The following is a 13,227-nucleotide window of genomic DNA, read 5'->3' on the forward strand; positions in this document are numbered from 1 at the left end:
CATCTGTTAACGTCACTGTTTGCCTCGTTTGGGGTTCATGAAAAAAATGGAGCAAATGTTTTTTTTTGAAATAATGTATACCCGGAACTGTTGGTACCTGTGTGATGCGTCGTCAAGTCGCTGGATTTGGATGTATATTTAGAACAGGTCTAAAGTAACTAAATAACACTTTCACAGCTAAAGCAATTATTTGAACAGCTGCAGCAACAGCAGCTTCAACAACAACAAAAACAATATGGATATTCCGTCATTATCACCGTCAACAACAATTTTTTATTTGAACAGCTGCAACAACGACAGCTTCAACAACAACAACAACAACAACAACAACGACAACAATAACAGCATTAACATCAACAACATCATCAACAACAACAACAATATTGACATTACTATCATTATCATCGTCAACAACGGCTTTTAAGCTTCCTTATTTTATTTCATTAATATGATATAAACCATTATAATTCGTAAAAAATATGTTTATTTCCACAAATCCGGTGGACCCTATGTTTTCCTCCCGACCCTACACTTGTTTACAGTATTTTTTCCCAGTATTCTAAAAATGTGCATTTTTGGAGTGAACTTGTTTAAATTTGACCATTATAAAAACTAAAACTTCCAACAATAATTTTCTACAATAGTGATATACCCTGTTGTAGGTCGATTTGGTAAAGAATCCAGGTTGCCCCCAAACAATATATAAAAAAGTTCCCTATTTGTTTCGAAATGAAACTGGAAACCAAAGAACTTTTTTGGCCTAATTATCGTCAACCTTTTCGCTAAAACCATCAGTATTTTAAAATCTTAATATTCACAGTGTGAAATGTACGTAAACCATTATTTCCCCAAGTGAGAAAAAAAAATCAAAGTTTAACATATCCATGGATTTGTTACAAATTCAATTGCAATCGTTGTGATTTACCTGTTCCAATCGCAGAGGCAACATCCAGACAGTATTCATTAGTATGAAATATTAGTCAATTATGGAAACAGTGTGACAATACGTAGTTTAATTTAAGCAACTTTCCTGATAGACTGGAAGGGATTTTGCTATAAATATAATTAACAGCACTGGTCTTTAGCAAAAAAATTCTTAAAAGAATTAACAACATTTGCAGCGGTTGATTTATTAAGTAGCTACAAGGCATGACATTAATTCAGATTTATAAGTTTAGCGCAGATTGATTTTATTTTTTTGGTGTGTGTGTGTGGAGAGGGGAGGGGGGATAATGGTTTTTCAGATTGGCTAATTTTAAGCAATATATTGAGTCTTTAAGTGATTCGTTTTATCTTTATAATTTGATTATGTTTTGTATAATGTACCGATGCTACCGTTTGATATTTGCCCCAGGCACAGATCTTCGAAGAGAACAAAACAGAACAGACTAGGGACCATGATTATAAACAGTCTCAAGTCTGAGTTCAGACTCAAGTGGCAAAACTGCGAATCTGCATTTCATTGTAACTCCATTGTAGTACAAAATTGATGGTACAATTTGCTGAATTTCATAACTTTTTCAATTTGTACAATCATTTATGTTTATTTAATGGAATAAAGATGATTCTTTATATTTTTATAAAAATGTGCCTTTTTAAGGCTGAGTGTGAGGTTAGATTCCGATTTGAAACTTTCCGTCCATGGGCCCTGGGCTGGTATTCAGAATTGGTCTTAATTGGGTCTAAGAACGATATAGCTAATCGGACTGCATGTTATTAATAGTTGACCAATAAAGTAAATGAAGTGAATGTATAACTTTGACCGAAAAAGTTCTACATAACCAGTACATCGAGATAACAGAGTTCGACATAGCGAGTTTTGAGGGTGTGTCAATTATCGCCCGAGTTTAGTTTGCAATAAAGAGCAATTACATTGTATACAAACTGTTAATACTTAATTTATAATAACAGAATGTGACAATATACACAAATATACTTAAAGCCACGGTAGAGGATATTCTACCGCGTCGTTAACAAAGCTAGCTCTCTATCGGGACAGTATAAGTGCCGCTATTTATTCATTACGCGGTTACATTCATTTTCGAGATCATCCATCAAATTCCTTTCAAATGATACCAACATTATATGGAGTCACCACGCATCTACAGTTTACATTAAGGTAAACTGGGTTATCAGAGTTCCCGCGTATTTGTGGGTCGGATTCCAGGGGCGCTAGTGGATTCCTTCATAGATAGTTGACTATGTTCATAAGTGAAACCCGGTTGATACTTTTATATTTTTCCACGTGTTTTACGTCAATTCTGGTAAAAAAGTTCTTAAAGGGACTCGATCAAGTTTTGACACCAATATATATTTTCCCGGTTATGCATCTGAAAACAGTAATATTATGATTATTTTACTCTTTGATACCGAAATCGGAGAAAAGAGTATGAAAAATCTACACCAAGAAAACGATAGTTAACCGACACTTTATCCACTCGCCCACAGGGACTCGTTTTGGAGAACGGAAATTTAAACATTGTAAGCATCAAGTGCTTATGTCCAATTCAAATTGTGAACCTCAAAGACATAATTTGAGCATATATCAACATTTGTTGAAGGGTTCCAGTTTTAACACTCTTAATGATATGCCACACTTTATTTAGTAATATAAAAAAGCGAAAAAAAATGCTTTTTAAAAATCGTGAACTAGTACATAACCCTAGTCAGGGGTGGGTCCAGGATTCGACGGTAAGGTGTGTGTGTGTGTGGGGGGGGGGGGGTAACCTAGGAGCGACCCCTTTTGACTTGCGCCCCTCCCTTAGAACCGAAATTTATTTGGTTAAAATGTTGTTGGGGGGGGGGGGGGGGTACTTGGGGCATATTTTATTACCGTTTTCTCCTACATTGAAATAAAAGTAAACTTGGACGGTTTTTTTTTTTTTGGGGGGGGGGGGGCTGGATCCGCTTCTATATATAAATATTATTCAAGTCTAATCAGTATCCATATGTAATATCTAATCAATCATTTTCGTGTACCTGTGTATTTATCGGTGTAATCACCATTATGATCTCTTTATCTCGCATTATGATCTCGTTATCTCGCTGCAACTTACTCTCGCGTGTTTACATCAGACAAGAGCTATTTAAAACCAATCCGTGACCATGGTTATCATCTTCCGAAATATCATGACTTATCACATATGTACAAATTGGTACTAATAAGTTACTAATTTCATGCTGTACATGCAAAGGTTATTTCAACAATGACAATATTTTTAGACACGATATATGTTAAAGGGACTAGACACCGGATGATACAATTACAAGAAAAAAAGAAGTTGTCAAAAATTCATGTAAAGTGATGAATTATCGGTCTCATGCTGATTTTGGGACCATGTGGTGTCTAGTCCCTCTAATGCCTTTAAATAGTTTTGTGAAATTCGTTATCATTTTGGCATCCATATTTTATCTGCTTAAAAATTTGGTAACATTTTATATTTTAATCAAAATTGTATTATTAATATTTTGAATGTACTATTACAACATTCAATTGGGATATGACAAAACAGCTGTCAAATTAATATGCCTCAAACTATCGATATAAAGAAAGAGAGGTAACTCTGGTACCCGTTTTAAACTGGCTGGGTCAACGCGCAGTAAACAATGTACAATGTAAATAGCCCCCGGTCTGCAGATGCCAAACACAGATCTATGTAACATTGCGCAACGTCGTTGATGAAAGAGTTTAGACAAATAGCGGGTGTCACAGTGTATCTTATTTGGTCAGTTTGACCTCATTGATATGAAGACAAGGTCAATGTGGCAGAAGTGTGCTTTATATTTAAGTTTCATTTCCGAACCATCAATGATTGGGGACATACTTTAACACTGTCGGACTTGGATATAAATGGATTTTGTGCATGCTGTATAGTAATAAATCGAAATTGGACTATAAATAAGAACTGTATCTTATTAAAATATATTCATCTATTTATTTGAATAAGTCTTTCTCGAAGAAAAAATAAACAATACAACACTGCACGTAAACTTTTAGTAGTGAATTGTTAATTAAAGTTTTGTCGCTAGCGGCAAAATAAATGGATTGTTTTGAAGTGGAACCCATTATATCATACATTTTAACGTCGCTCATTCATCAGTGTTAATATCTCGTTGAAGTTTGATTGAAAAGCATTAGTGCAGATGATATGAGACACAATTATTTCTTTGTGCTTGAAATTCTATATTATAGACATTAAAATCGCATCGGTCTCCAAGTAACTTTGCCGCATTTAGTCCGGGGTGTGCTTTGCCAAAAAGGTCAGTCTCTAAAAATTGAAAGGGTGTTTAAAGCATCTGAAAAGATAATTGGAAGACTTAAAGTGGCACTCTTGTTTAAAATCAATACATATACACATGCATTACAAACATAAATGTTGAATGATAAACCTTTAACTACTAACTAAATAATGCATTTATGGAAAATATAATCACTGATAACACGATTGTAACCGTGTATTAAATAGCTGAACACCAAAAAATATTAAATGTTTGGTGAGTCCTAAAATATTTTCTGTGATCTACTATAGTCTTATAAGGTAGAAATATCGTGTTTTAGGAACCTAACTCGGTATCCTTCATAAGAACCATTATTTTCGACATTAATTAATCATTATTGTTACATTAAAACATTTTTATTAATTGTGGTAAATCATATTTGGGAGTAAGAGTGCATCTTTAAGAGTGTCCAATATCCAAAGTCTATATAGTTGTCAGTAGGTAAAAGACCACGTCAGAAATAGAATCAATAACGGCAGAATGGTCAGTGAAAATTAGCCTCTAAACTGTGATAAGCTTGCATTATATCGGAGCACAAAAGATTTCAATAGGGACTGCCCACCGCATCCCACTTCATAGATAAAACATCATCGCTACTGTGACAGTACTGTTAAAGGAAGACATTGGTTGGAGTTAAAAACTTGTGATTTGTCATTGGAAGTGAGAAAAAAAATTTGTGTCATCAATAGTCATATTTCCAATTTCTGGAATATTTGTTTATTACTGTTAACGATAGATTCTGCGTGCAAGAAGGTGTACACCATGGTTTCACAGCGGATATTATTGCATGGGCTGCCAGTTCTGCTGCTTATATTTGCAGAGGTTTGTACAGTACTTAGTAAGCATACTGTTAGTCATGTAATATAATACATCATAAAGGTCTTGTACGAGTAGTATATCAGCATCAAAAATGCACGAGGCTGAACCACCCTTTCATCTTGAAAGTAGGAGGTAATCAGAGAAGGAGATGTGGGGTGGTGGGGAGGGGGGGGGGTTAAGGAGAACGAGTTGGGACTTGGGACTTCCAAATTGATACCACGGATGCACACAGAACCTTATTAATTGGAATTGTTCGGAACATACTGTAGCCTCCGTCAACTCGTTTAATTGAATTAACGCAGAACATAATGAATTGGAATTGTTCGGTACGAAGCCTCTTTAACACGTTTAATCGAATTCACGCAGGAAACATGTTAAAATGAACGACGTGTATTCCGACCGGTACGCAAGGGAGGGGGGGGGGGCACCCTTAACTATTCCTCCCAAACTTTTATCTCAATGTGTCTGAGATTAAGGAAGCGAAAATGCGGAATCTTATTCCTAAAACTAATACTAGATAACGAAGATAATACATATCACACAAACAATGATAAGTTACGTAAATGCAGGATTAGCACCCGTTATGAAGATTATGGCAAATAACCATGCACTAGTGTTTAGTTTTATCGAAAAGGTAAACATTATAACATCGTCACAATAAACGTATTTAGCAGTACATAAACCTAAATAAACAATGTTTATATAAACAAAAACAAAACTGTTACCTGTATTTGTGATTCAAGGTCTCTAGTATTAAATGACTTTTCTATATTGGTTAATTTAGTTTAGTTGAAAATAACCTTTCAAAATTTACTGATGTTTAACCTACATGTAAACATGACAGCGTGACACTGAAGTTCGGCTTATTTGAAGTCATTTGGCTTGTAATACTTCGGGGGTCAGGTATTTTTGCTGTCATTGTTCATTGATTTAAATCGGTCACAGTATGAAGTAATCGTACACTTTATAATTATGTTTCTCAGTCTACTTTTTATTCCGAATGATTTTGTCGTTGTCAGACATCTCGCCCCAGTATTGCATTTTTATTTGTAAGGCAGTTGTATGGCAAATCCTTAGAAGCATTCTGTATTGAAAGTTGATTGTTTTAGACTAGACGGAAGCCATAATGAAAGTTTCTACAGTTGATTTATAATAAAATGAACAATTATAACGTTTGATAACAACGAACCGTCGCTGCGCTGCAGTGGCTCCACAAGACTTGCAACGTTCATATACAGTAGACGTTCAATACAGAATGCTTCCAAGGAATTGCCATATAAATAGATCGTATGCATAGATGTAACAAGGTAAAGTTTTCCCATGAGCCTAAGAAACAATTAGACTTACTTTCCTGATGGTAAATATTTAATTCCAATTCTATTGTATGGAATATTTGCAAAGGGGGTATTGTTTAAATGAGTACATTTGTGTAAGGAAAGTCTTTGAGGAATTGAGAAATGTTAAGGATTTAAGTTGAATATGTTACTGACTTAAATTCACATCGACAACAGTGTACATGTAATTTATTGTTTACCCAGTGCTCCAGCTAGGCATAAATAGCAGGGGATGTATGTGGGTGGGTGGGGGTGTTGCCCTGTTGTCCTTTTCCGGCACCCTGCTGCCTTTTTACTATATCCCACTGTGTCCTTTTGTTTGACAGAGCTGCCTTTGCTTTTTAATAAATTAACACAACAGATTTGAACTATCTTTGATATGTTTTGGACATATTGCCATTCTGAAGTCAAATCTCAGAAATTAGTATACAAATAATAAATATAGATAAATCTATATAATTTTGGCACTAAGGTAAATATAACAAATAAGGTATTCATAACAAACTATTAGTATTGAAAGTAGTTACATCACACCCATAATCATGAATTGAACATTGACCCATGCTTGTGCCCCTTTAAGTCTTATTTAATGCTTATCAAAAGTACCCTTTTCTGACCTAGAACCCTGCCCTCTCAAATCCTGACTGGAGCGCTGCTAACTGGCCTAAATCACCCATATATTTTGATATTAAAAGTTAGGGTATTGTTGTAGGATTTTTTGGAAGATATAAAACATGTCAAGTATAAACATATAAAGCTACTGACACCTTGAAATTGTGACTACACGCCAGTCTTAAATTCACATTTGCTACAGCAATGTATACCCCTATATTTTGTTATTTAATGAGCATCGGTTGACTAGTTATTTTAGCGATGATTATCGACTATTTCAAGCTTATCCGGTTAAAATCTTGAATTCAACCATTGAATTCGGTTGTTTTGGTTACAGCTTAAATTGAAACTAAATACTATTTCGACTGAACATTTCAGACGGCCTGTCAGAAATCGTGGGTTATGTTTTGGATGTACAATGCAACAAAGTGGATATATATTACAAGTTATAGGATAATGGCTTTAAAATGAGTGTCTAAATTCCCAAATAGTATTTGTAAGGAATAAGGATACACCATGTGTTTATATATAGAATAAAAAGAACAATTTATTATGAATACCAAGCTTTAAAATGTAATGGATATAACGCGATGTAAAACTATTAAAGTTCGACTTTTTTTATCTGTATGGTCATTTGAATTTTTGCACCATGGGTGTTATAATTTCACTTTCATACTCTCTCTTCCGTTTGACATCTATTTATGAAGTATACCATTGACATTTTCAGCGTTTTGTTGGCGAACAGCACGTATAATTCGGTTGAACAATTCGGATAATGTAATGTTATAAAATGACATCGGACTGAATTCTTTGGACACTTTCACCTTATCATTTTCCCCGCTGAGCAACTTTGTTACCATGAAATCGTCTTTCTTAAAGAAGGAATTCAAAAATAGTTATTGACATGGCGGTCATTACTGTACTATGAAAGTTTAAAACTTGTCGATGTCGCATGGTCAAACTGTTTTGAAAGTGAACGTTTATAATTCAATCGTTTTTGTTACTATCGAATTCTTAAACTTTTTGCATGTTAATTGGTAATGTCAATTTTCGGATGCTTTCCATTTAATTTATGTTGAAGCTCGTCTGGTTTTCGTAAAATAAGGTCGAGATTATAATATTATGGTGGTAGCATTTGCGTCCTTTTCGCAGTCATCACTTGGCCATCACGCAAAAGGCGTTCAAGATCCTGAAATGAAACTTGGTACATAGCCGAAGACAATAGGCTTTATTTTTTTAATTATTGCTGTTGTTCGGCTGTAAAACAGGCAACAGACGGGCGTGTGTGGTCGCTCCGCGGCACTCTTGTTTCATTTTAATATTGATCAAACTAGTTAAATCTTAATGACTAATATACTTAAAATAAAAGTTTTAAACATATGGTATTGGTTCATTCTTGTTTATAATAAACCATGCATTTGTTTTCAAAACATGGCACCTTATAACCATCACGTTTTCATATACATGTGGTTTTATCATCTAAAAATGACACACAATTGCTGAAACGCTTAAGGGCATATTACTAATGAAAATCTCTTTGCTAATAATTTGTTCATATTTGCGAAACATCCGGCAAATGTTTAATAGTCCGATACGATCTTTTGCAAATGGAATTAAATGGAAATGTCGGGGTTGCGTATAATAAAAGTGGATGATAAAAGCGTTCGCTTTAATAATATTGAAATGTATTATGGGTGACTTTGAAGGATGGCTGATATTTTGAAAAATACTGCAATTCCATGTCAGATTGGTTAACAAATTTTGAAAATGATTTCAACAATTACATCGTATACGAACAATTGTTACTATTAACATGTTACAAGTAAAACGTTAAATGTGCCGATGGTTCAGAATTTTGTTTAAGTTAACAACGTTGTTAACTGGATCGTTGTTAACTGTCATAATTTTACTGCTCTGAAAATTTAATTGATATACTAGTGATCTGCAGTACTTCTAACAAGATTTAAGACAATTGATATAGCTGCGCTTCTTTATTTAAATATATGAGCAGATGATAAGATATATCACGTTTAAACGTTCACAACATATGTCGTTAAACACGTTGTTAACATGAACTAAGTTTTAAACACTCTGATCAACTGCGAAATGGCTACGAACGGTTTAATTTAGAGTACATGACGACGATTTGTAATTTCATTTTCAGTTTGTTTTTTTGGGCTGTAACTCGCCCATACATTATAATGTTGACGTGCAATTAAATTGATTTATTTTTGTATAATAATTGTATCATAATGCCAGCAAGAATTTTGGAATATTTTAAGACAAGCATATAATGTTGTTAGAATTGAAGTTGACGGCTCATTTAAAAAGCTTTGATAAGTTCTGCATACAAAAAGCATCATTAAATTGTTTCTGTGAAGTCTCGCTTCGCTGAATCCAATTATAAACGGCAGAAAATTTCATAAAAGTAAAAGTGAGTAATGTGATGTTTTGAACTTTTAGTAGATGCGAGTTGCCGATAGTTCAAGCAGGATTATTGTCATAAAACATTTATGTTTGGGCTTTTAGATTTTTTCAAAAGATAGGGTTGTTGATGTGTATTTTTTATGAAAAAAAGGATGTAACGTTGCTTATCTAAGTACAAAAGGGTAGTGACCGAAAAGTGAAATTGCTTTTATATACCCTGGTAATGCTTTATTTGGATGCTTGGGGATTTCATTTTCGTTTTGTCATACGTCAGGACGCCTCAAAATCTAATTTGAAACACTCATGAGATTGGACAAAGTGTTGTTGATTGAAGTTATAAACTTTTGGATTTAATTCTGCAACTGTTCAGTCGTTGTTGTTGATGCCTCCATCGGACTCAAATATGACGTTCTGGCCGCTGGTGACGGTAAGCAGTAATATAATTATTGAAACGTTAACGTAAAGCTGCACTCTCACAGATTGACCATTTTGACAAGTTTTTATTCTTTTAATTTGGAATAAGCCAATTTATGCGTAAATGTCTGGAAACCACTGATTTAAGACTGCTGACAAAAGATCAGATCGCACCTTTTCATATTTACGTTCAAAAAATGAAGTTTTATGCCGAACACTCATTTTCTTAAAGTTCGTAAAGCTCAAATATGACGTGCTGGCCGCTGGTGACGGTAAGCGGTATTATAATTATTGAAACGTTGACGTAAAAGCTGCACGCTCACAGATTGACCATTTTGATAAATTTTTATTCTTTTTATACTCAATGATCCAATTTTTGCGTTAATATCTGGAAACCAGTGATTTAAGACTGCTGACAAAATATCAGATCGCAGGTTTTCATATTTATGTTCATAGAATGATGCTTTATGCCGAAACACTCAGTATTAGTAACGAGTATTAGTAACGCTTTGAGCCATAAAACATTAAATTTCGAAGTTAAATATAAAACTGCGATCTGATCTTTTGACAGCAGTTTATATCACTATTTTCCAGACATTTACGAAAAATTGGTCCATTCCAAGACAAAAACAAAAAAAGTTGCCAAACGGTCAATCTGTGAGAGTGCAGCTTTAAATCATACCACTTTTGGGGGATAAGTTTGAATTGATGAGGTGGAATGCACTGTGTTTTAAAGTTGTTATTACTGAACTGGAAAATACTTATTACTGAAATTAAGCTGGTGATACTTTGCGTAATCCTTCAATTCCGTGAAAAGTTTTTATGTTCGATATCAGATAATTCCATACGATTTTTCCACTCTTTTAACCCCCCATTACCGCCCTACCCACAGTAAAACTCCTAATCCAAATTTTCTGGAATCCTCCTTTATGTGGTAATAAAACGGTGATATTTCTCAGTATGCAAATCCGAAATATTGGATCTGTTCGGTAATACATCATTGTCAGAACATGCCTTGGTTTCTTCTCCAGTGGATGAAACGTATAAAAGATATTAAGGTCGATTGCTTTGCAGACGAACACGACATCATATTTAAATTTCTATCCCCGAAAATGCGCTTAAATTTTAAATTTAAAATCTAAGACCTCGAATACTCTCCCATTGGAGGTAACCCGGCCATGTTACCAACACGTGTCACATTACTGGTTATTCTGGGATTAATTCCCGACGGATCCCTCGCTGCTCATGCAATAAGCATACCCGGCGATCAATTACAGCGTACAGGGGGACTTCAACACAGCGCGCTAGATTCAAAGTCCTAGAAAATTCCTCGAATTCCACTCGATAAGATAACGCCTCTAGTTTCATTTTATACTGATGTAATCTCTGACTGCATCCCCGTTTTACATTGTAATGATGGACTCGGCAGTTTGTTGCACATAATTATAAGATGGTTGATGATTATTTTTTTGTAAACATATATAGAATTTGTTAGTTGATGTTATCTTCTGATATAGATACCCGTATATCCTTAATCATTTATTCAGTAGTGTTTGTACAATATGTGGATATGTTGCGTAATTATAATTCGTAACATGTGGTGTTGTCATTCGGAACGTCTCGGCCATTTTCAATCGAAAACACTACCTCGGTTGTATATGGACGGCTTACAAAGACAGAAACCTTAACAATTAACAATTACTGAGATATCTGAGATATTCGAGCCAAGCGTGTTCGAGCCAACGGGGTTTAACTGTACATTGCTGAACATAGGCTTTGTTACAATATTAAACTACATTGAATTGTTCTGTTTGTCAATGCGTTGCCATTCTTTTGTTTTATTCATATTGTGAACGCAAACTATAACATAACCAAGCCTTCTTTAAAGTATATGTATTTTTGTATGACTTCCGTGTTAATGGTTTTGTACTTCTTTTACGTAAATTGAGGCATTACTATTTTGAGTGCAGTGATTTTCCTTAAAACACTTGTTGATATTCATACATAACAACAGTACAATCTAATCTAATCACACTTCAATGCTAATCAGCGAACGCATTTTTTATTTGCTACACTTAATTTCGAACCAGCTGTTTTCTTGGAATCGATCCGCCGGAACGAAGTCTCCCTGTAGTTTAGAGGGAAAGTGGAGAAAAACCTGTGTGTAGAAAATAGAAGGGAAAACGATCAATATACAAACACTGTCAAGTCTCATTTCTGTCATGAAATATGCAGCGATTTCCTCTGCAAATGATGGCACCGTGGTATGACGAGGATGATGTACTCTGAAATAAGGGGATAAATATGATAATAAGTGATGTAAATAATGACAAACATCTCGATAACGCGGATAAGGAACCTGTAGGTCGATTTGTTGCTTTGATAGAGTGTTGTGATAAGATCCAGGAGAATTTTTACGCTGTTATTGTTGGATTAGAGGTCGAATGGTATGACTAGAGTAGTGTGTTAGGATTGTTTTTATACGGGTTTTGTGTATTGTGATATATTTATTGTTGTGAGAGGGAAATGGTGTTATGACTGGAATTACCTGAAAATATTGAGAAATTAACACTCAAAATGGAAGGCGACACCTCGTACTTTGAACGGCTCAACGCGGTATTGATCATTCTTTTATTCTTTCTTGCTTGTATAACTAAATCTTGCCAACGTTATACTATATAGTTCATTGACACAGAGGTATTCATTTGGACCCCGATGTTTTATTGCTATGTTAACGATCGTGTTCGAATATAAATACATTTTGTGAAAAATGACACGCATAAACGCGGTCTTAAAGTAATGTAATTTAACATTGTCTTCATGCTTCGAACATACGGAAGCATTTAGCTGTTAAGTAACTATCATTTCCTGCCAAGGTGTCTGACTTTTTTTTGCTAATCTTTGGTGCACCTGTATTCATACTTATCAGCATCTTATAATAATAAATAAAACATAATGATCATGTCTGGCAAGTATTTTGACATAACCAGTTCAATGGGTTTTGGAAGACTTTGATATAAAAAAGCAACATTGGTGAATTTAAATGACTATTGTCAGTTTATGTATAACAACTAAATGATTTTAAATGACGTCTACAAAAATAGAAATACGTTCCAAATCTTGTGTTTTTTTCTCGTTATTTTTTTCAAAATATCTTTTTTTTGCACAAAGTTGGGAAATATTAATGCATTTATAAGTTATACTGTTTGTTTATTACACTCGAATTATCCTTTAAACCATTTATTTTATATGGGCCTTTTACCTTAAATACCAAGAAACTACAATGTTTAAACATAACTTGTTTGATGAATTATTAATTTTTAATTGAAATTGAGTTCAACAT

At 34.2% G+C, this 13,227-nt stretch overlaps 1 protein-coding gene across 8 annotated transcripts in view; it reads left to right on the forward strand.

Annotated features, from left to right (window-relative positions):
- LOC128246942 (uncharacterized) overlaps nt 1-13,227 on the forward strand; it is a 71,983-nt gene that overhangs the window by 32,772 nt on the left and 25,984 nt on the right. Inside the window, exons 1-2 of one of the 8 annotated variants that reach the window (XM_052965509.1) lie at nt 7,448-7,539; nt 9,745-9,897. The exons of 4 other annotated variants lie outside the window; for them this stretch is intronic. In XM_052965509.1, the coding sequence (XP_052821469.1) occupies nt 9,853-9,897 (45 nt within the window). In that variant the 5' untranslated portion in view covers nt 7,448-7,539; nt 9,745-9,852. Of the gene's footprint in view, nt 1-5,963; nt 6,001-7,447; nt 7,540-9,744; nt 9,898-12,058; nt 12,501-13,227 lie in introns of those variants that run through there. 3 more of the 8 variants (XM_052965511.1, XM_052965518.1, XM_052965510.1) reach the window with 3 other exon arrangements.

This window comes from Mya arenaria, chromosome 9, assembly GCF_026914265.1.
Source record: "Mya arenaria isolate MELC-2E11 chromosome 9, ASM2691426v1".
NCBI lineage: Eukaryota > Metazoa > Mollusca > Bivalvia > Myida > Myidae > Mya > Mya arenaria.